Source organism: Phocoena phocoena, chromosome 5, assembly GCF_963924675.1.
Source record: "Phocoena phocoena chromosome 5, mPhoPho1.1, whole genome shotgun sequence".
NCBI lineage: Eukaryota > Metazoa > Chordata > Mammalia > Artiodactyla > Phocoenidae > Phocoena > Phocoena phocoena.
Genome location: NC_089223.1, coordinates 137,133,824 through 137,155,866, shown reverse-complemented (window position 1 = coordinate 137,155,866; position 22,043 = coordinate 137,133,824). Strand labels below are relative to the sequence as shown.

General features: G+C 65.4%; 1 protein-coding gene across 3 annotated transcripts in view; it reads left to right on the top strand.

Annotated features, from left to right (window-relative positions):
• The window catches only part of DOK7 (docking protein 7), a 33,122-nt gene extending 11,905 nt beyond the window's left edge, over nucleotides 1-21,217 (top strand). Inside the window, exons 4-11 of one of the 3 annotated variants that reach the window (XM_065877877.1) lie at nucleotides 570-770; nucleotides 10,716-10,835; nucleotides 12,541-12,657; nucleotides 13,480-14,177; nucleotides 17,697-17,739; nucleotides 20,703-20,729; nucleotides 20,821-20,955; nucleotides 21,081-21,217. In XM_065877877.1, the coding sequence (XP_065733949.1) occupies nucleotides 570-770; nucleotides 10,716-10,835; nucleotides 12,541-12,657; nucleotides 13,480-14,177; nucleotides 17,697-17,739; nucleotides 20,703-20,729; nucleotides 20,821-20,955; nucleotides 21,081-21,217 (1,478 nt within the window). Of the gene's footprint in view, nucleotides 1-569; nucleotides 771-10,715; nucleotides 10,836-12,540; nucleotides 12,658-13,479; nucleotides 14,196-17,696; nucleotides 17,740-20,702; nucleotides 20,730-20,820; nucleotides 20,956-21,080 lie in introns of those variants that run through there. The other 2 variants (XM_065877878.1, XM_065877879.1) reach the window with 2 other exon arrangements.
• Nucleotides 21,218-22,043: the final 826 nt, after the last annotated feature.

Here is a 22,043-nt window from a genome sequence, read left to right as displayed (position 1 = left end):
CCCTCGTCCGAGGTGGGAGCCATCTGGGGAGAGAAGACCATCCTTCTGAGGGGCTTCAGGGCAGAGCACTGAGCGAGGTAGTGGATGAGATCTCGGGGAGCAAGTTGTCCTGCTCGGTGCCAGGGAGAGCCCCTAACTGGAGAGGGAAGGGGGTCCACGGTTTCCTGAGCGTCCCTGTGGTCAGGCTGGGCTGTGAGGCAGACCTTAGACTCTCCACGGACCAGCGGGAGGCTGGGCCTCCTGGGCCTCCGTTTCCCCATCTTTGAAATGGGACCACAGCAGCTACCCTTGGCGGGGGTTCTCAGAGGACGTGCTGTGAACAGGAGTCCTGAGGCCACGGACCTACCAGGGGTCACATGTGAGCTTTTACTGGAGCTCGCCGGGGCCAAGTTAGGATGGGGAGGGGGCCCCCTGAGGATGGGAGAGGTGAGTGTAGCCACCTCGGGGCTGGACGCTGCGCTGGGAGGCGGGGTGGGGCAGACCTGCCCTCTGAGCTGACCCTGGGATGCTGCGCCCCCCTCCCCCGCCTCTGCCCCAGCGACGCCCTCTCGCCCCTGCCCCGCCCTTAGTGCACAGGTTCCACGTGACCGTGGCTCCAGGCACCAAGCTGGAGAGCGGACCCGCCACCCTGCATCTCTGCAATGACATCCTCGTCGTGGCCAGGGACGTCCCTCCGGCCGTCACGGGGCAGTGGAAGCTGTCGGACCTCCGGCGCTATGGGGCCGTGCCCAGCGGGTTCATCTTTGAAGGAGGGACCAGGTGTGGGTACTGTAAGTATGTGGGCCGTGGGGACCCTGGGCCGCGGGCAGCCCCAGACCTCCCAGCTTCCCGGCCCGACCGTGGTTCAGAGCCGACCCTCCTGCTTGCAGCTGGCCTCTCGGGGACACGGCAGGGTTATGTCTTTTAACGTCGAGCCCAGACCCTCAGCCGTCTCTGTTCTTGCTGTTGGAGGGTGGGTGCTTGGAGGCTGAGAGGAGGGCCCCTCCCCCAGGAAGCCTGTGCAGGGGCCGCCCGGAGGCAGCTCATGGGCCTACGTCCCAGGTCACAGAGCACCAGAGCGGCTCAGGTTGGCTTTAAAAAAAAGGGGGGGAAGAAGAAGAATAGATGCATTTATTGAGGATGTGCTGAGAAACTCCGTAGTGGACCCGCCAGCTCCCTTGGCCCTCCCAGGCTGGACGTCACAGGTGGGGGCCGAACGCGAGGGCCCAGCAGTGAGGCAGGGGTCCCGAGGGCCGAGGTGGTGTCCGAGCTCCAGCAAGCTGTCCTCGAGGCCGGGAGGGGCGTGGTGGGAGTGGGGGATGTTCCAGTGTCCCCAGCCTGCTGTTCTCCGAGTTGGGGGCCGCTGTGGACCTGCTGTCACCGCGGGGAGCGAGAAGTCCCTTCCCTCCTCTCCAGCGGGGCCGAGCCTATCTGCGTGGCCTCCCCGGGCTTGCGGCCGGCCGAGGGCCTCCTGCTGACCAGCTGGGCGGCCTCGAGGGCCATGGTCAGTGTGCTGGGCTGTGCATCCCCACCTCCGTTCAGCCTGGGACCCTGGTCAGGGGGATCATCGGCCCCTCCCTCGCGTGCAGGGTGGATGGAGGCTCTAAGCCGGGGGCGACCTCTCTCCACCTCTCCACCCCCGTAAAGGGGCATTAACCGCCCCCCTCCCTGCCGCCCGCAGCCTCATGAGAGCACGCAGATGGCCAGGGCCTACCGCAGGGTCTGGCACACGCTTGGTATGGCCAGGATGGGGGTCCACCTGGCTCTGGGGCCTTGGTCGTGCCTGGATTTCTCTGGACAGAGGACGTGGTTGTGCTGTGTGCTGGGCATCTGGCCCCCTCATTCCGCAAGGGGTGTGTGAGGCGGGACAGGCTGATCCGGCCCAGCCGGGCAGCCCGCAGGGCCCTGCCTTTGAGGGGACAAGATGTAGGCTTCAAAGGCGCTTAGCAAACAGGTGAACAAGCAGGTGAGGGCGCAGAGAGGCAGGGAGGGGCGATGTGGCGGAGGCGAAGGTGGACCTCTGGGGCGGGAAGTTTGGCGCAGTGGCCCTGGAGCTGGTTGGGCGGCCGCAGACAGCGCCTGAAGGGCCTTGACCGCGGCTGGGCCTGTGCATTTCCCACCTGGAGTTTTTGAGCATGAGTGAGGGGTGAGCGCAGCTGTCGGCCTGCCTGCCTGGGCTGTTGTGGAAGGGCGCACGGGACATTGGCCAGAGTCCTTTCTGCTGGACAAGCCGTGGGCCACCTCGTCTTTGGTACATCAGAGGTGACAGCAGCGGGTGGTGCAGGGGACCCTGGCCCAGCTTTGTTTCCCTCCCTCGCGTGGCTGGCCGGGAGCAGCGGGTCACAGCGTACTTGGCACGTGGCGGCCCTTCCCTTCCGAGATCTCCACGTGGGGCCCTGGAGCTGCTGGGGGCACCCCGGAGAGGGTCGGGGGGAGAGACCAGCGTCCTGGCTGGAACTGTGGAATCCCTGCGCGCTGAGCCTCAGACAGGATGGCTTGTGGCTCTTTTGAGGACTGGGGTTCAGACCTGGGGTTGGTGCTGGCGTGTGCCCTCGAGCGGGGGCAGGCCAGGAGGACCGGTTCCTTGGAGACCATTTTTTTTGCCCGGACATAATGTAATAGAGCCCTCTAGATATTTCTCCTCTGAGGCCTCAGGGTTGAAAATTCCGACTCTTGGTGTGGGTGGGCTCCTTCTGTGATCGTCAACAATTCCAGGCACCGGAGCAGCTGAACCTCGAGCCGCTGTGCCTTCCCTGGGTCCCCAGCGTGAACTGTGACAGGGCCACCTTGTTGCTTCTGCCTGAGGCCTCGAGTTAGCTCCGTCCACAAACCCGGGCTGGCCCAGCGGATCCGCCTTGACCTGCAGGCTGCAGGCCAGACATCCTCCCTCCCGCTGAGGGACCCTGGACCGAGAGAGAGTCCCTGTTGGGCATCCTCATCTCCCCTCCAGGCTGTCTGGAGGCCCCTGGCCAAACCCACCCGGTCAACGGTGGCCGAACACGGTGGTGGGCGTCTAGGCAAGCCTGTCCCGACCCTCTGCCCCCGGCAGGTCCCACTGGGCTCCGTTCTCTTCCAGGGACAAGCTTGCCGCTGCTCTGCTGGTGTAAGCCAGTTTTTAGGCTGTTACCGGACTTGATGCAGGGCTGGGTGGGAAGGGACGGTGCACCCCTGTGCGTGTGGTCAGAGCACCAGGCCACTCAGGAGCCGGGCCGTCCTGGGAGGAGGGCGGCTAGTTCAGGTCCAGGAAGGGTGTGAGTTAGGGTCCTGGGGCCACGTAGCAAATGACCACAAACCGGGGCCTTAGAACAACACAAATTTGTTCCTTCACCGTCTCGTTCAAAGTCAAAGTCGGGGAAGGGCCGGGCTCCCTCGGGGGTCCAGGGGAGGGTCTTCCCTGCCTGTTCCAGCTCCCGGGGGGGGGGGGGGCGGCAGGTGTGCCCGGGCTTGTGGCCGCGTCACTCCCGTCTCTGCTCCGGCATCACGGGGCGTCTCTGTAGGACACCAGTCGTTGGATTTAAGGCCACCCCACACTCGGGGATGATCTGTCTGACAGCCTTCACTTGAGCGCACCTGCAGAGACCCTTTTCCAAATAAGGCCACAGTCATCGGCTCCAGGGTGTGAACCTATCGTTTGGGGCCACCGTTCATTCAGCCCATGACAGGGGTCACCTGAACTGTGATGGTGCCAGCATTCAGATCTCGATGAGTCTGTGGGCACCGGGACAGAGAGTGGGTTAGAGTCCCCAGAAGGCCCTGGAGGGTTTTGGATGTAAGGAATCAACATCTTCTCCCCTGGGGCAGGTCCCAGCCTGGACCCTGGGCCCCCCAGGCCACACCCCCTGGGCCCTCAGCCTCAGACCACTCCAGAGAGCAGTAACTCGACCCTGGCCCCCTTCACCCATCCTGAGGAGTGGGTGACTGGATGTCAGGAGAGGGCCCTGGAGCGTGTGGGGGAGGGGTCGGGCAGGTGTGCGGGGGGCTCCGTGTGGCTCCGGGTACCGCGTGGGTGGACGTGTCCTCTCTGTGGCCTCCACGTGGACGATAGCCTGTGCGGATGATTCGGATGGGGGTTGGGCTTGGTGGCCGGGAGCTTGAGGTCCCTCAGCGTGGCCCGATTCTCTCTCTCTGGGGTGGTCACGGCCCGCTGTGTGTGTTTAGGGCTGCAGGGCAGGGGCAGGGCATGCTGGTGAGGGTGGCACAGAGGTTTGGGGGCCCTTCCCCAGCAAGAGGCTCAGCAGGCAGGGAGAATGGTGGGCCCGGGAGAGTGGGGTCTGTCCGCGGTCTGGAGCCCGGGGAGGGCTTTGGAGAGGGCCGGGGGGCATTTGGACAGGGCCTAGGCAGGAACGGAAGTTTCTAGGATGAGGGGCCCCAGAGGAAGTCCCCGTCCTTTACATTGGCAGGTCCTGTCAAGGGCACTTCAAGGGCATTCCCACATCCGTGTGAGCCGGCTGCGGACAGGATCGGGGTCCTCGGATGCTGAGGAATCCAGCAGGTGGTGGAGGGCGGGGGTCCCAGGCTGGCTTCTGAGTCTGTGCAGGCTGCTTCCCCTCTCCTTCCCCCTAGCTCCTCGGGGTCCAGGCCATCCTGTCAGCCCCTTGGGGCGCAGTGAGCATTTTAAATTGATTTTTATATGTGCGTAAAGGAGAAGCTCTGAACTAGGGAGAGACCGTCTTGCCACGCCTGTCCAGCTCTGAGGAGCCCTTATGTGCCTCTTCTGTGGTCCAAATGCTGGTCTCGCTGGAACTGCTGGAGCCCTGGTCTTGAAGCCCAGGAATCTTGGGGAGGAGGGAATGCATTCAGGGGCTTCTCTGTGGCCTGCACTGGGTGAGGGGTTGGAGCTGGGAGCACACAGCTGGGAAGACTCAGCCTGTGTGGGAGGACACAAAGCGTTTAGAATCCTCGGGGGCACAAGGGGAGCCGGGGAGGGCCACAGACCCCAGCCCGGGAGCGTTGGGGAGGCCCTCTAGAGGTGAACCTGAGTGGGGCCTCTGCGGGGTGAATACGAGTTGGCCCAGCCGCCGAAGGTAGGGAGGGCTGGGGGGAAGAGAGAAGGTGCTCCAGCCGTACATTAAGCGCGGCTGGGTGACGGGAACAGTGTGTGCGGGGTGGCAGAGGTGAGGTAAGAGGAGGAATCTGGACCAGAGCTTGCACTGTGTTCCCAGGGTAGCAGGGAGCCATCAAAGGTGCTAGAGCAGGACAGTGCCACCCACAGACCTGTGTTGAGGGCGATAACTGTGGCCCCAGGGTGCAGACGGGATGGAGGCAGGGGCCGTGAGTGGGCGTGAGATGTGGATCCGCTGAGGCAGGGTCCTGCTGTGGGCGGCAGCTGGGTGGGTGGGCAGGGCCTGTGGGTTCAGGAATGTTAAGGCGGTGAGTGAGAGGGGGAGGGAGGGAGGGCCAGCCTGGGGTGGGCGGGGAGGAGGGCGAGGCCAGGCGAGGGTCCCAGCAGGGTGGGCCTGGGCTGAGCGGTCCCGTGCTTTGCCGGGAGTATTGGGGAGGCCCTCTGGAGGTGAACCTGAGTGGTGGGGCAGGCGTCCCAGGCTGGGTTGCAGCCTGTGCAGAGGCCCCGTCAAGAACCTGTTCAGGTTTATACTTGGTGGTCGAGTCTCCCCTTGGGGTCTAGGGCCCCTGTCACACTTCTGACAGGTTTGTGGTTGATTTCAGCCCTCTGCCCTGAAGTCTCTGCTCCGGGGGTGGGAGCTGGGCCCGGAACCTGTCACCCTTTTGTAGTCCACTATGGCATTTGCATACGGGGATGGTTCTGGGCGCTCTGCGTGTCCAGGTAGGTGACGCTCTGGGTGTCCAGGGAGGCCTCGGTTGCACAGGGCCAGGGAGAGATGGGGCTGGGGTGATAGTCACCCCAAGAGACCCCCCCTGCAGGGCCCCATACTTTGTGGGGTTCTAGGTCCTCACACCAACCCTACGTGGTGTGTGCACATCCCCATCTTACAGGCAGGGAAACTGAGGCACGGAGCTGTCCGTGAGTTGCCCTGGCCTGTCCCTCTGAGCGTGCTGGAGCCGAGGTCTGGCCCTGGGGGGACCTGACCCCACACTGCGTGCCCTGCCGTGCTGCCAGCCAGCCCAGCGCCCGCCTGGCCCTGGGGTTAAGTGGGGCAGGACCAGACACTTTTCAGCTCTCAGCAGACTCGGGGATTCCTTTTTGGGGTGTTTTGCTTCAGTCTGTTTCCCCCTAGGCAGAAAAGCAGGCCCCGTGTCCTCCTGTCCTTGGGGACCTGCAGGGTGGCCTCTTGGGACCATCTGGACGTGATGGCATGCGAGCCTCATCCCACATCTCCAAGTGGGAGATGCCCGCTGTGTGCAGGCGGTGTTGTCAGGGCAGGCGGCTGGCATTGAGCAGCGGCCGTGAGGATGTGAGGTGCCTGCACCGCGTGGCTGCCTCCTGCTCGGATTGGGATGGGATGGGCTGAAGAGGGTGGGGAGGCGGCTCCCTCGAGGATGGGACAGGAGGAGTTGTTTGTTTTTCTGGTCTTGTTTGTTTTCGTTTTACTGTGGCAAAATACACATAGCACAAAATGTACTATTTAAACCACTTTCAGCATGTAGTTCAGTGGCAGCGAGCACATTCGTGCACGTGATTCTGCCCCCATCACCACCCCCATCCCCAGAATCTTTTCGTCTTCCCGAACCCTGTCCCCATTCAACACTCTCTCCCCATCCCCTCTCCCCGCCCAGCCCTGCACCCTGTATTCTACTTTCCGTCTCTGAGTTTGATGACTCTAGAGACCTCATATAAATGGCATCATGCAGGATTTGTCCTTTCGTGACGGGCTTGTTTCACTCAGTGCAGTGTCCTCGGGGTTCATCCACGTTGTGGCAGGTGTCACCGTTCCCTTCCTTTTTAAGGCTGAATCAGATTCCGCCGTATGGATGGACCACGTTTTGTTTCTCCATCCATCTGTCGATGGACACTTGGATTGCTTCCACATTTTAGCTATTGTGTGTGAACGTGGGTACGCAGCTATCTCATCAGGACCTTACTTCTAATTCTTTTGGGTGTGTGCCCAGCAGTAGAATTGCTGGATCAGATGGAGGTTCTCTGTTTAATTTTTTGAGGATCTGCCACACTGTTTTCCACACGACTGCCCCGGTTTACATTCCCACCAACAGTGTACGAAGGGCCCAGTTTCTTGCACCCTCACCAGCACTTGTTTTCGCTCTCATTTTAGTTTTCTTTTTCTTTGTTGTTTAAATAGTAGTCCTCCTAGTGGGTATGAAATGATCAGGTGAAATTTAAAACTTCATTTCGAATGAACTTATTTCATTGAACTATGCTTCTTTCTCCCCAGATAAGGGCAGAGACAAACGAAACATTAATTACCAGATGTTTTACTCTATTAGGAAGCTCTGTGCGAAATAATATCCCAAGGGGCTCAGTCAGCTGTGCCAACTTCCTGACTGATAATCAGTGCTGTCTGGACTTGAGCTTTCTAGAACCTTCTCGGCGGGAAAGTCCTCCAACGCCTTCAGACTCTGTCCTCGACTGGACTTCACCGTGGGGTCTTTGTCAGCAAAGGGTGGAATGCTTGTTCTCTGAGGAGCTGGGGACTGAGCTCTTAATGGGGTCCAGTGACCAAGGTCTGGAGGCCGCAGATTAAAGACTAGCTTCAGATGGGACTCGGCCGGGATCTAACTGGGCTCATTGAACGTTTGAAGGAAGGCCTTTCTTTCTCACGGCTGGAGATATTTATAACGCGGGCGAGTTTTGCTGTACCCGAGGATCCACAGCGTCTGTGTCCTGCTCTGCAGGACTCTCTCCTCCGTCTGTTAATTTCCCGTGTTATTTATTGCTGGGGGACAGACACCCCAAACTTAGTGCTGTTTCCTGGCTTGCGATTCTGTGGGTCAGTGGTCTGGGCAGGGCTCTCAGGGCTCTCTCTGCTCTGCATGGGGTACTGGGGTCACTCGGGCAGTGGCGTTTGGTGGGTGGCCTCAGGCACGGCCTGGGGCCCTGGTGCTGGCTGTTGGCCGGGACGCCTCAGTTCTCCTCCGGGGCCTCGCCCTCCAGCAGGACAGCCGGGTTTCTCACAGGGTGGCTGGTTCCAGGAGAGCAAACGTGGGGGTCTCCAGCCCCTAAGGCCTCGGCCCCAAACCCTAAGGAGCGTCCCTTGGTTACTTCCTGTGGCGCAGACCCCGGGAGAGAGCCCACCTCGGGGTGGAGCCTTCACGGACGTGGTTGAGAGGAGGCACGGGGGGGCGTCGTGACAGTGACCACACCGGTACAACGTGGCAAAACGAGTCCAGGCCCTAGCTTGCCTCCCCTCCCCCAAAACAGACAAGCAAACAAGAAATGCGGAGAGCCCTTCCCTGGGGAGGGGAGGGGGCCCGGCTGCCTCCACGCCCCCCTTTGCATCTACACTGAGCGCGGGGGTCTCCTGGGCGCCTGGCCCTGGGTTAGACACAGGGGACTGCGGACGACTCAGAAGTGGTCCTGCCTCAAGGTGCTGGGCCTGGCGGCCGGGACAGCGTCAGACCCGGGAGGTAAAAGGTCGGGGGCTCTGCCCCAGAGGAGGTGTACCCTGAAAGCATTACCGGGTGAACCGTCAGGGGTCAGGGGTCAGGAAAGGCCATGTCACCCGAGCAGAGTCTCAGCAGGCGAAGGGGTGTCACGGGTGGCTGCGGGGAGTCGTGGAGGGGGACGGCCGCGCCGGGGGAGGTGCGTCAGGCGGGCCGGGCACACCTGGGGAGCTTGTTGTCCCCAAAGCCTGGGGTGGGGAGGGGAGCCACGGGGCAGCGGTAGGTCGCTGCTGGGTCCGGGAGGCCTTGTCCCTTGGTTGTGAGGCTCAGGCTCGGGAGCTCACAGACTCCCATGGAATGCCACCGGCTCCGCTCCCCCTGTAATGTGGTTTTTTATAGTCGGGGGACTGACTGTGCCGAGGCCTCTGCCAGCTGACCGTAAGCTCCGGATTAGAGGCCTGGCCCCGGGGAGCGGGGGTGGCCGGGACGGGGCCTCCTCCCCGCCCGCCCGCCGTCGGCCAAGGTCCCGGGCTCGAGTTCTAGGTTGGGAGGGACCATCCCCCAACCCAGCCCCTCTGGGCAGCGAGCCTCGTGGGGGCCCCTGGGGGCGCCCAGGGTGGGCCTGGCTCTGCGTCTGCTCAGACGCTCCGTGGTGCCGGGACGTGGTCCCTCTCTGGGCGTCCGCTTTCTCACCTCTCGAGCAGGTGTGTCACCGGTTTGGGCCCTGGTGGCCGCCCAGGGGCATGGCGGCCTCACCACGTGTGGGACTGGCCCGGGTCCCTGGGATTCGGTGCCAGCGAGCGTGACCGGGACAGTTTCAGTGCGCTGCTTCCCCGTCTGCCCCGGGCACCCTCCTTCCAGAGGGAGCAGGCCTTTCTTTGGGCAGAGGGAGGAGGGCGAGGCACCGAGGGATTCCTGTGTGGTGACACCACGCCGGGCGTCCAGCCCCGGTGACCCGACGTCCCCATTCACTCGGCCGCGGGACTTCATTCACGCTGGCGGGGCTCCGGCCCAGCGCAGGGCCCTGCGGCCGCTCTGCGCCCTGGCGTCTTCCAGGCCCACGTGCCCCCTGTAGCCGAGCCCCCTGGTCTGGGATCCCAGCCGGGCCTCCCCTCTGTCAACGAAAATAATCAATAAACCACCAATAATAAGAATAGAAAAGAGTTTTATTTGAGCCAAACTGAGGACAAGCCCAGAAACCTGCTTCCCAGATGACTCCGGAAAAGCAGGGTTATCAGCACAGCTTTATATCTTGTCAGAACAAAGACCATCAAAGAAGTCAGGGTGACGTTTCTTCAAGGTTTCAAAAAATAATAAAAATAAAAAAACAGACCAGCGCGTACACAGAGTCAGCGTGGCCTTGGCACCTGGGAGGGAGGCTTAGCGTCGACGGAGGAGGGGCGTTTATTTAATCTTTCCGTTTAACATGGACAGTCTTTATTGCTGGTCGATGTGCCCTTTTCTCTAATAATTAAAGCACATGTACAATTTGATAGGCCACAAATAGGCTATTTTAGTTAGCATCAAATTCAAGTGAACTCGTGTATAAGCCACGATGACTTTCCCGTATCTCAGTATGTAAGCGTGTCTTTTAAAGTCACCTCTGTGGGTGGGAGCCCCGAGGCTGGATCTCAGCCCTGCAACTGCGCACCAGGGGCTCCGGTGCCCCCCACCCAGAAAACGAGCCCGGGAAGAGGGGAGGGGCTTTGAGGTGGGCCAGGCCGCTTCGTCTGCAGGGCAGGAGCCACCGCCTGTATTTTGCCAGCTTCCCCTCACCACAGCCCGGGTGAGGAAACCAGGTCTCGCAGCCGCCCTCCTGGATGTGCACCCGCCGCCCACCCCTCAAAGGAGCGTGGGCCAGAGGGAGGGACTGCTGGGCTCTCCACGCAGCCGGGACGCCCTCCTCGGCCCACTCTGTGACCCCCGTCCTCCAGAAGTCGCCCCAGCTCCTCTTACCAGCCTGGGAGACGAGAGATGGCTGACGGCTTGGGGCCAGCGGGCAGGACACCCTCTCCCACCTTGCTGAGGCCATGCAGCCCGGACTCAGGCCGGGATGGTGTCCTCAGGCCTGGGAGAGCCGGCGTGTGGCCTGAGCCGCCTGCGTGGCTCACGTCACCACAGTGCGGGGGCGGGGGGGTCTCACGGGTTGGCTCAGGCCTCTGTGGGCAGTCCCCGCACAGCGGCCCTGAGCCCGCCCTGCAGGGGCCCCACCGACCCGAGCTCTGGCCAGGCTGACACCGGGGTCTGTCCTCCCTCTGCAGGGGCTGGGGTCTTCTTCCTGTCCTCGGCCGAGGGAGAGCAGATCAGTTTCCTGTTCGACTGCATTGTCCGCGGCATCTCCCCGACCAAGGGCCCCTTTGGGCTGCGGCCTGTCCTCCCAGGTGGGTGCCGGAGTTGGGGAGCCCGGCCTGGCGGGAGGGTCAGGTGGGCTGCTTGATCTCGGGTTCCACAGGGTCTGAGCTGCTGGGACGCTCAGAGGCGGAGGCTTTCGGTTGGGACAATTACTGCAGCTGCACCAGGTGGGCCAGCAAGAGGCCCAAGCCCGGGACCCTGAAGACCTTCCGAGCCAGCCCGTCTCCCAGACCTGGGCTGGGCCCTCGCCTGCGGTCGCTGGGGTCAGGGCTGGCCCCGTGGGAGCCAGAGTTCGGGCTGGAAGTCGCCTTGTGAGCTGGGGCCTCAGCGCATGGGGTTGGTAGGTGCCAGGGCTGCATGAGCTGGCCTGGCCTTCTCTCCCACTTCCCTGGCTGTGGCTGGGACACTGCTCTTCAAAAGTCCTGGACCAGGGATGGCGCTGGCCCGCGGAGGGCCACGCTACCTGGGCATTTCTTCCCTCGGGGAGGCCGGGGAGGCCCAAGCCCGTGGCAGGGACAAAGGCTGGTCCTTGTCATCGCAGCTTCCTTTGACTGAGGCCCTCCGGGTGGGTGGCACCCAGGGTCACCGATACTCCCCTCGCCCCAGTGAGGCAGCGCTTGTCCCCTTGTCCAGGTGGGAGACCAAGGCCTGTGGCTGGGCAGCAGGTGGTCAGTGAGCTCACATCCGTGGCCTCCTTGCGTGGGCACCATAGCCAGGGCGGGGGCAGGTGGACTTCCTAGGGAGACAGGGGCTGGCGACGTGCCAGGTCCCCTTTCTCCCAGCGTGGGCCCCTCAGCCCCGCAACCCCCCCATTTGGGTCCGGGGGGCGGGGTGGGGGGCGGGCTGGGGAGGAAGGAGGCAATTCCTGTGACCGGAGCCTCGCCGCCCGGGCTCTGCTGGGTGGTGCGGCGGCGCCCTCTGCTGGCGTCTTACCGCGTTGCAGCCGCAGGTAGTGGTGTGGGTGGCCGGGATCGGAAGGGGCTGGCGTGGATGGGCCAGGTGTGGACAGCTGGGGTGTGGACAGGGCTGGCGGGTCCCTGCTCGCTGAGCCTGGCCGGTGTCGTGTTGAAAGCCTGTGATCTCTGGGGACTCTTGAGATGTGGCCTCCATTGGGTCAGCAGCCCTAACACTCTGAGATTTGGGGGTGTCTTCTCAAGCTGACCGCTGCTCGGTCAGACGCACTTGGGCACCAAGGCCCAGAGGCAGGACCTGCCTCACATACAGTGGGGAGGGGGAAGGGGAGAAGATAGAGTTCCGGGGTCCACCCTGCCCCAAGCAGGTCCTGTGCGTTCCCACCTTGGTCCCATTGCGCGTGGCGTGCACTGTCTCTGCTCCCACGTTTTGCAGTCATGGCTGTGAGGTTCAGGGAGGGCAAGTGGTGGGGCTGTGAGTTCGTCCAGTGCCAGCGTCCTGACCCACTGCAGGGACTGTCCACTTTGGGGCACGGGGCATCTGCTGGTGGTCGGGGAGGGGCTGTCCTTGGGCCCGGGACACAGGATGACGGCCGGGGACCTGGACGGGGGTGGTGTGGGTACCCTGAGCTTGGTGTCTGGCAGCTGGGGTGCTGGCGTGGGGAGGAGCTGGGGCTCCCAGGGGCTCTGTTGTGGTGCTGCGACTGGACCGAGGTCCACACGGCCCTGGCAGTGCTGGGGTAACTGTGATGTCCTGAGCGGTGGGGGGGCCGCGGGGACGGGGCTGGGGCCGCCTCCTCGCTGACCGTCTCCTCTGCTGCAGACCTGAGCGCCGGGGGCCCTGCCGTGGAGGAGCGCGTGGCCCAGGAGGCCCTGGAAGCCCTGCGGCTGGAGAAGCGGCTCAGCCTTCTCTCCCACTCCGGCTGGCCAGGCAGCGCAGGTAGGGCCATGGCCTGGGCCGTGAGGGGGGGCCAGTGGCCCTGGGGCCGCAGCTGTCCCTTTAAGGCAACCTCCCAGCTCCTGTTCATTCATTCATGCCCCGCCCTCTGTTGGTCCATTCGTGATGCCACACTCACTAAGCTCTGGCCTGGATGCTGACCGTAAGCACGGTGCCCCGTGGGTGCCGGCTGGGGGGTTGGGTTCGAATTCCTTCCCAGCCACCGGGGTGTGGCCTGGTGAGGCTGTGGCTTCACCGTCTGTGCCCACACAGAAGGCTCAGGGGTGCTGGCTGCCGGGAGCGAGGCTCCTCAGCTGCTGTACTCCGCGGGGAGACGGACAGAAAGGGCCGGCAGGCCCTCGAGGGGACGCTGCAGCTCCCGGGGGTGGTGGGTGGGGGGCTGCACCGGGGTCTCCTGGGCCAGAGGCGGGGGAGCTCTGCGGGCCCTTTGTCCTGTGTGATCGTCGCCAGTCCCACGGGTGCAGAGTGGGGACGGCGGCCTCTCCGTCCAGGCCCCTAGAGCCGGGGGCTCAGGTGCGCAAGGGCCGCCACCTTCCCGGAGGAAGGGCTCACGTCTGGTTCCCAGAGGGACGGCAGGGAGGAGACTGGTGTGGGCGAAGGGGCCGTCCTGGGTGACGCTGGGCGTGGAGGTCCAGGCAGGGTGTGGGTCTGCCGTCCCAGGGTGGCGACTGGAGACCGGAGAGCGCAGGCCCTCAGCAGGGCGGGGGCGTGGGGGGGCTAGACGTCAGCTCCCACCTAGGCTCCCCAGCCCACCCCGGGCAGCCCAAGCCCCACAGGAGTCTCAGCCCCCGACTCTCCGTTCAGGGGACGACCGCAGCCTGTCCAGCTCGTCGTCAGAGGCCAGCCACTCAGACGTCAGCGCCAGCAGCCGGCTCGTGCCGTGGCCAGAGCCGTCCCCGTCCTCGGCGGGTGCGTCGCCGGAGGGTCTCGGGCTGGCGGCCACCCAGGCCCCCGGGGAGGCCACAGCAGGTGCCTCAAGGCCACCCCCCAGGCCGCTGCGGCCACGGCAGTTGCAGGAGGTCGGCCGCCAAAGCTCCTCGGACAGCGGCATCGCCACGGGCAGCCACTCCTCCTACTCGGGCAGCTTCTCGTCCTTCGCAGGCAGCAGCCTGGACGTGTGGCGCGGGGCCGAGGAGTTGGGCTCTCTGCTCAGCCTGCCGGGAGGCGTGGTGCCCGAGCCCGGCCTGTGCGCCTGCGCCCCCGGGGCGGCCGAGTACCAGGTGCCCACGGCGCCGCGGCCCCACTACGACACGCCCCGCAGCCTGCGCCAGGCGGCCCGGGACCCGCCCCCCGCCACACAGGGCAGCGCCAGCGATGGAGCTGCCGGGGACTCGGGCGGCCGGCTGGCGGCGGGGTGTTCCTCTGGCTGGCTGGGCGAGCGACGGCGGGGACAGGCGACAGAGGCCCCGTCGGGGCCGGGCGAGCCCTGGGAAGCGGGCGCCCCCCACGCGGGGCCCCCTCCGGCTCTCTTTTCCGCGTGTCCCGTCTGCGGAGGACTGAAGGTAAATGCACCTCCCTGAGGGCGGCGGCTGCGGGGTGGGCGGTGCCCTCGTGGGGCTGCCCTCGTGCCGTGGGGCGGCCTGGGGGCCTGGGGGTTCAGCCTGCAGGGAGGGCCGCGGACGCAGCTGGAAGTGCGTTCTGGAAGGTGGGAGGCTGGTGGGGGGCCGGGTCCGGCGCAGAGCCCAAGGACCAGGTGCCCAAATCAAACAGGAGCCTGAGACTAACCTCCCTGCGCGTTGCGTTGTGTCCGAGGGGCTTCACCTGCTTGCGCGCACAGGTGGTCTGTCCTTTGGGGGGTTTGCTGAGGCCCAGGAGGCCCCGGGGACTGCTGGGGGTCTGGCTCTCGGGACCCCGGGACCCCGACGGCTCACTCACAGACGCCATTTTCTGAACCTGCACGCTCCAGGGGGAGGGGCGGGCGGGGAAGGACAGGGTCGGGGTCACTTGCCGGGAGCCCCGGGACAGCGCGGGCAGCGGGCGCCCCCCTCCGCCCTGCTGGCTGAGCCAGGGGCTGGTGGTCAGGACCAGAGGACGCAGGGCTCGGGCTGGCGTTCGCATTCAGGGGCCCCAGGCACTGCCGGTGGGCCGCCTGCGGGCGTCGCGCTTCCTCCACGCCCTCCGCGGTCGGCTCGGCCTGCTCTCCTGCATGGATTTTGGCTGCGTGGCCTGGTTTGTCCATTCGCGCTACGATTCCAGGCGCCCGCGTGGAAGGCGAGGCCCGTGTCCGTCCGATCTGGGCTCCGGCCGGCTGCGTCCCGCACACAGCTCAGCTGTAACTGTTTCGCTTTGTACCTTCACTGCTGGCTGAAGCCGTTTGTTGCTCTTCACACCTGACACTGTTTGTAATACATTCTTAGACTGGAAATAAAATTGTTTTTTCTTATCGTCTTGTCCTTTTCCATGTGGCCAGCTGTGTCCACCTCCCCCCCCCCCCGCGGCCCTCCCAGTGGGGCCTTTAACTGTCTCTGAAATCCAGGGGCTCGGCCTCCCTTGGCCCGTGGGTCACAGAGCAGGGAGAGGCCTCGCCTGTCTGTTCAGCTTTAAGCCCGAACACGCCGGAGCGTGAACGAGGAGAGCAGCCTCAGACAGCGCACAGGCCTCGTGCACGTGTGCATGTGTGTGGTGTGTGTGCCAGCGTGTGACGTGTGCATGTGAGTGCCTTCATTTGCATGCATGTGTACCGCGCGCGAGACAAGCACACACGTGTGACATGCGTGTCGTGGCGTGTGCGCATCCTGCGTGCACGTGTGTTACATGTGTGATCTGTGCTTGGGTGCCAGGTGTATGGGTGTGCCCACGCACGTGTGTGGCCTGCGTGATGTGTGCACACGTCCACTGGAGACCACAGTGTGGTCCTCAGTGGTCCCTTAGGCTCAGGCAGGGGGGCCCAGGTCCCTGTGTACGCTGAGGACCGGGGTTCTGGCCCGGTTCCTGTGACACTGCAGTGCAGGGGAGGGCAAGCTGCGCTGGGCAGCCCCCAGCAACTCGTTGCCCCTGTCTGGGCCTCCTCCGTAGATAGGACAGCAGTCCCGCCTGCCTGGGCCCCAAGGGGCCTGCTGAGATGTTGTATGGAAGTGCTCGGTGGCTGCCTGTCAAAGGGGCTCGACTCACTGCTACTGTCGCCTCCCCAGAGGGGCCCACCAGCCTTGTTGCAAAAGAAAGAGGCTGGGAGGTGCTGGTGCTGCGGGCTGTGGGGAGCGGCCCTGGAGGCCTGGGCAGCCCGCTCCCGCCAGAGCCCTCATCTTCCAGGCCCAGCCCCGCTGCGCTCCCACGTGCCCTGCCCGCAGACGGCCCTCCCTCCACCAGAGCAGGTGGTGGCCCCGGCGGCCGAGGGACTTGCCCTCCACGTGAAGCCGGGGAGGGCTGGAGCTGGGCTTTCGGCCTTCCCCTGGCCCGTGCGGGCACCCTGGCTGTGACCTCTGGTCTCCTGGACCGAGGTCGTTGGCCGGGACTTCAGGGAAGAGCCATCTGAGGGGCGCAGCGGGAGGGGTGGACCGAGGGCTGCCAGGTGAGGGCTCTGGCGCGGTCGGAGCAAGTTTCCGGAGGGGACGGGCTCTGGGCTGGAGGGGCGTGGCCAGGGCCTGGGCCCAGAGGAGGGAGGGGCCCTCCATGGGAGTGGCCACTGACCACCACGGCCCTTTGGGGAGGCGATGGGGCGGCTCAGGAGGAGGGCCTAGCCCCCAGGAGGGTGTGCCTCAGTTTCCCCTGCAGCCCAGGGCAGCCCAGAGGCACGGAGCCTCTCATCGGGTGCGGCCAGGTGCGCCGCCAGGGTAGCCCCGTGGGAAGCTTTTGGCCTCGTCCCCTATCTTTCCGGAGCTCACGGGGTGGGCCTCACGTCCCTGGCTGGGAACACCTGCTTCTGCACTCCTGGGGCCACCAGCTTCACTCACCCTCCCTGGGGTGGGGTGGGCTTCTCAGGTGCCAGGAATGGCAGGACTGGGGGCAACCAGAGAGTCGTCCTCGCCTCCCCAGGCCCCGTGCACCCACCTGCCCCCACCTGGCCCTGGCGCCCAGGGGGAGGGGACAGGAGGCGCCGCGTTTGCTCATCTCCCATGGCACGTGGTTTCGTCCTTTGGGTCTGACGCTGTGCCCGCAGGACTCGCCACCGGCACAGCAGGTGCCGCCTGTGGGTGGGGCTCTGAGCAGCTAGTGATGGGGCTCCTGAGGGCGGCCGGCTCTTGTCCCAGGTGTTGGAGGTCAGACACACCCTCCCCAAATCCTCAAGCCTGCCCGGGTGCCTTTACACAAGGTGATGGGTTAGGCCAGCCCAGGTGCCCAGCAGCCTGGCCGGGACCAGGGTCGAGGTGCTGTGTCCTGAGTTTGGGCAGCCCCTTTGACCTCCCAGAGAGCGGGTCAGGCTTCTGCACCCCTATGCCAGCCCACGGCCCCCCATGAGACCCCACTGCCGGGCTGTCCTCCTCAGAAGCGCCGGGGATGCCGGACCCTTTCCCGTCAGGTGCCCCTGGCCCTGGCTGGCCCATCTCCTACTGGTTTCGGGGATGGAGGCTCAGGCAGCAGTGAACGTGCTGGCAGTGGACCACCGTCCCTCCCTCCCAATCTGCCGGCAGACACTGACCCTAGCTCTGAAGCCCCCGAACCCCTTTCCTTCTCGGAGTCTTTCTGCACCTCCAATCAGGCACCTCAAAGTGGCCACCCTGCGGTCTGGGGGCCTTGGCCCATCTCACGGGGCCCCCAGGAGTGGCTCAGCCGGGGTGCCCTGCTTAGAGCAGGCCGGCAGTGCCCGGGGCCAGGGGTGACGTGACAGCCCTCGTGCATCTCACGGCTACAAACCCTGCCGCACAGCTGGCCACCAACACTGCCGAGAGCAGCCAGGCCAGATGTGTTCTGGAGGCCCGAGCTGCCGACGCCTCAGCCCAAGTGGGTTTGTGGGTGTCAGGGTGGGCAGGGACCGCCCCTGGCTGGTCTCCCTGGCGGGTGGCCCTTTGTGACTCTTGGGTAGCATCCTGGCTCTTGGGCTGGGTGCCGGATGGATAGACTGACACGTGTTCTCCTTGGTCTAGGGAGCTGCTGTCTCACGCCCTGGGCTCCCGGTGATGCACTCAGGTAGGCCTTGGCTTTGGCACGGGGGTCAGCGGGAGGAGGGTACAGCGGGGAGGGGGTGACAGTGGACAGCAGGGCGGCAGTGTGCAGCCGGGGTGAGCCCTGGCTGGGGTGCGATGGTGCCCGGCAGCGAGCTGAGGACAAGGTGGCCGGGCGTGGCCAGCCTGCCCGGGACGGTGCGTGGTCAGAGCGGGCGGGGTCAGCTCTGGCCTGGAGCTGCAGCCTTTAAGAGGGGGGCTTGTCCTCCGGGTGACAGAGAACAGAGAGGACGATGCTCCGGGGACCCAGGAGTGGGCGGGGGCATTGGCGACCTTGGTGGGAGGAAGCCCAGGCGGGGGGCCGGGGGGAGACGCGGGGTCCGCTTGGAGAAGCCCCGTTAAGAGGTGACGGCTGGGCAGATGCTGGCTCTGACCCAGGGGAAGGCCTGGGAATCTGGGAGAGGCTGCAAGTCGGGGGAGGCTGGCCTCGGGTGGCGTGGCTGGAGGTCGGGGGTGTGCTCCGTACCTCATTTTCTCAGTGGAGTAGAGGCCACCTCCAGCCTGGGGCGGGATCTTTTTATTTCCTCTTCAGAGGCGCATGGTGCCTGTTTGGGGCTAGACCCTGTGGGCCAAGCAAGGCCCAGGCCCGTCCAGAGTGGAGGGCGCAGGAGGGGAAGGGCAAGGCCACGGGCATGCAGGGTCAGACAGTGGCCACGGGAAAGCCCCATGCCGGCCAGCCTAGGGTTCCCTGGGTCAGGATGGGGCCCTGAGGACCACTCCCTGATGACGCTGGGCAGTGGGCAGCCTTCCCAGATGGTCCTGGATGCCTCCTGCCTGCTGTCCACCCCCCCCGCCACTCCCCCTTTTACCCAGACCGAGTGCGTGTTCCGGGGAACAGGCAGGGGACAGGCGTCAGGATCTACTGGAGGACAAGGAACCTTTCCTCTGGGGTGGGGGGCCTGGGGGAGGAGGGGCCCTGGGTCTGGTGGAAGCAGAGATGAATCAGACCCAAGACAGCGTGGCCAGAGAGCGGTGATGGGTGAGACACCCAGTGTGGTCGGGCCGGGTCTGCTGTGTGGCCAGGGGGAGGTCAGGACAGACCCACCTGATCTCCGCTTGGCCCAGAGAGTATTCGAGACAGCTCCCGAGATGCTGGCAGGAGGCTCAGTCTGAAGGATCAGGGAGGGAGACGGGAGGTAAAGGGGAGCCTGGGGGAGCCAGGGCTGGGGAGCAGCCACCAGAGGGGCGCACCCCTGCCCCCGCAGGCAGGCGCTGCTAGAGGCCAAGGCGGGACGGAGCAGCCTCCCTGTGCTGCCTGATGTGGCCCTGGAGATGCGGGGCTGCCCCAAGCCCTCCACCCACTCTCCAGCTTGCACTGTGGAAAATGCGGATCCAGCCCTAAAACCAGCTGCTGAGCCACAGGGAGCTTGTCCACGTGACCTCAGGTCAAGCCACGGCCCTCCTTTAAGCTTTCAGGAGGCTGGGCCTCTTTCCTAGTCTCCCCTCAGACCCCGTCTCAGCCCCTGATGGGCTCGCCCAGCTTCAATCAGGCCTTCCCGCTCCCCGCTCCCCAGCTTCACCCCTCAGCGTGTGCCCCCTTCTCCAGGCAGCCTGCCCAGATTTCTCCTGGACCCCCGGTCTAGGTGCCTCCCTGGGCACCTCTGCCTGTCATCTCGGGTTACACGGGAGAGGGTCTGTGTCCAACAGAAGCCTTCCTCCTTCCCTCCCTGTCGCCGCAGGTCAGCCCCAGGTACAGCCCGCTCTGGCTGCCGTCCCCACCCCCAGCTTTGGCCGTTCCCACCAGGCTGGCTGATTTGGGAACACAGGGTCTCTCTGGCCTCAGTCTCCCTGCTGAGCAAGTAGGACCCCCTCTGGCCTTGCTGGGGCGGTAAAGGGATGAGGTGACAGGCTTCTGTGCAGGTGCGGGCCTCCAGAAGGTGGTGCCCTGTGCCAGTACATGGCAGCGAGTGGGGTAGGGTCTGCCCACTGAAGCCCCTTGGGCTGGTTGGCTCTCCAGTGCCCGGTGCCGGCAGAGCCAGGACCCTCCCGGGCTCAGCTTCCCCGGACCTGTGGGCAGGTGGCCAGAGACAGGCTGTCCTGTGGGAGCTTCAACCCCCCACCTGATCCCACCCCCCCTCCTGACTCCTCCCTCCCGGAATCCCACTTCCCCCAGATCCCACCCCCACCAGAATCCCAGCCCCTGAATCCCTTGGGGCTGGGAGCTGGCCAGGTGGATCTGTGCGAGTCCCTAGGCCTGGCTGTGTTGCGAGATGGGGCCCTCAGGGAGGAGGGAGGACCTGGGTTCCTGCCCTCTGGTATGGCTCTGGCTCACCACCCCCTGTGGGTCGGCTGCCGGTGAGTGGCCAGGCAGGGTCGTGAGCCTGGTCTCCTGCAGCCGGGGTCCTTCCCTGTGGGATACCAGGGCCCAACAGGCAGCGCTCTTGGGCAGGTGGGGGGGAAGGTGGATCGGGTGTGCAGCCAGGCACTCTGGGTCCCCCCCCGCCCCCCGCGCTCCTGTCGCACCTGCCCGGAGCCCCGTTGGCGTTTGCTGAGTAAAACCATCGACTTCTCGGAAATGGGGGAGGCAGGGGGCAGTTTCTTGGATGGGGGAGGGGACTTGAAGTGCCTGGGGCCACCCTGGAGGAGGTGTCACAGTGGATGGAAGTGTGGGCCTGCGCTCAGGGAACGATGCGCTGTGGGGACTCACCGGTCCAAAGAGGGTCCCTGAAGCAGATGGGGTGAGCCGGGAGCTCAGCCGAGGGGGAGGGGCATCCTGCCTGGGAGGGGCAGGGCACCTGGAAGCCAAGGAGGAAGTGGCCGGGAGGGATGTTTGAGAGTGGGCGGCCAGGGGCTGAAGATGGACGTGTGTCCAGCGGGCCATAGGGGGCATCCCTGGTCAGCCCGTTGTGGGGGGCAGGGGCACCCCGGTCAGGGAGGGACGCGGGTGGGGTGGGAAAAGATGGCCAGGAAAACGGGGGATTCGGGGAGGCTCCCCAGGCCCTGCAGAGGAGGAGAGCGGGACACTTGAGGGGTGGGCAGTGGGGAGCTCTTTCCCGAACAGTCTAGGGGGTCAGCTCAGCCTCGGCCACCGCCTGGGGACTCACAGCCCCTCTCCCCGCAGGACCCGAGAGGCCGTGCAGTGAGGCGCCCACATATGTGAACGTCCCCGCCAGCCCTTCCCCCCCAAGGCAGCTGCACTACTTGGGCCTGCAGCTCCAGGAGGGCGGCGCGGGCATCCGAGGTGGGTCCGCGGGGGCCTTGAGCCCCAGGCGCATCGGCCCTGGGCCAGGGTCTCGCGGGCACCCCCTCACAGCCCCGAAGCCGGCGTGGGTGCGCCCCCGCCGGCTCACCTGGGGCTGCTCGCAGGGGCCGGTGCTTCCCGCTACGCGCAGATCGACATCTTGGCCACAGAGGCGGCGCACAGGGCGGGGGCCCGGCACGCGCAGGCCCGGGAGGAGCGGCTGCCGGCGCTGGAGCAGAGGCGGAAGGGGACCCCGCGGTGAGGCGGCCGGACTGCGACGCGACCCGTCGGCTCGAGGGGGCGGCCCCGCGGCACCTCTGCTGCGTCCCGGCGCTCAGGCTCCGAGCCGAGGGTGGGCGCGCTGCCCGGGCCTGGGGCGGGGGTGGGGGCGGGTGGACGGCTCCGGGGCGCTCCTCTGACGCCTGCTCTGGTCCCCAGGCCGGCGGGAGGTGCCGCCTGGACAGGTGTCGGGCGGCTCCGGGTGGACCTGAGGCGGCGTCTGGCGAGCAGTCTCCGGTCCTGGGATGCGACCTGCCCGCGCCTTCCCTGGAGGCGGCGGCCCGCTGACGACGATGTGTCCCAGCCAAACGCATGTCCCCAACCACGGGGGACCCGGCCAGGCCCCACCACGTGGCGCCCTCTGCAGGGCCCCCGCTGTCCCCTCTGGGTCACTGCTGCCCTGCGCCTGGATGGCATGGCCCTCGCGCGCTCAGCTGACTGCCCGCTTCTTGGGACCCATTTAGTTCGTTCTGTAAATGGTTTAAAATCACTCGTGTTCCACTGTCGACCCGGCCAGTTATTTCCTGAGGGTGAGGGCTCGTGCCACATGCCTCTGGACACACGGAGGGACTCCTGGTGGCTGGGTGGGGCTCTCCCTGTGGCCTTGGTGGGTCGTAGGGCATTTCCAGGGCTCAGTGGGCCGGTGGGCTGGTTCCCCCTCCACTGGCCAATGGGAGTCCGGATGGTGGGAAGTTCCTGGAGTTGGCGGTGGGCTTCCTGTCCTCCTCGCCAAGCCGGGCTGTCCCACCCGGGCCTCAGAGATGAGATGGGGCCCTGCTCTGCCTGGTGGGGATCCCGACCAGGGCCCA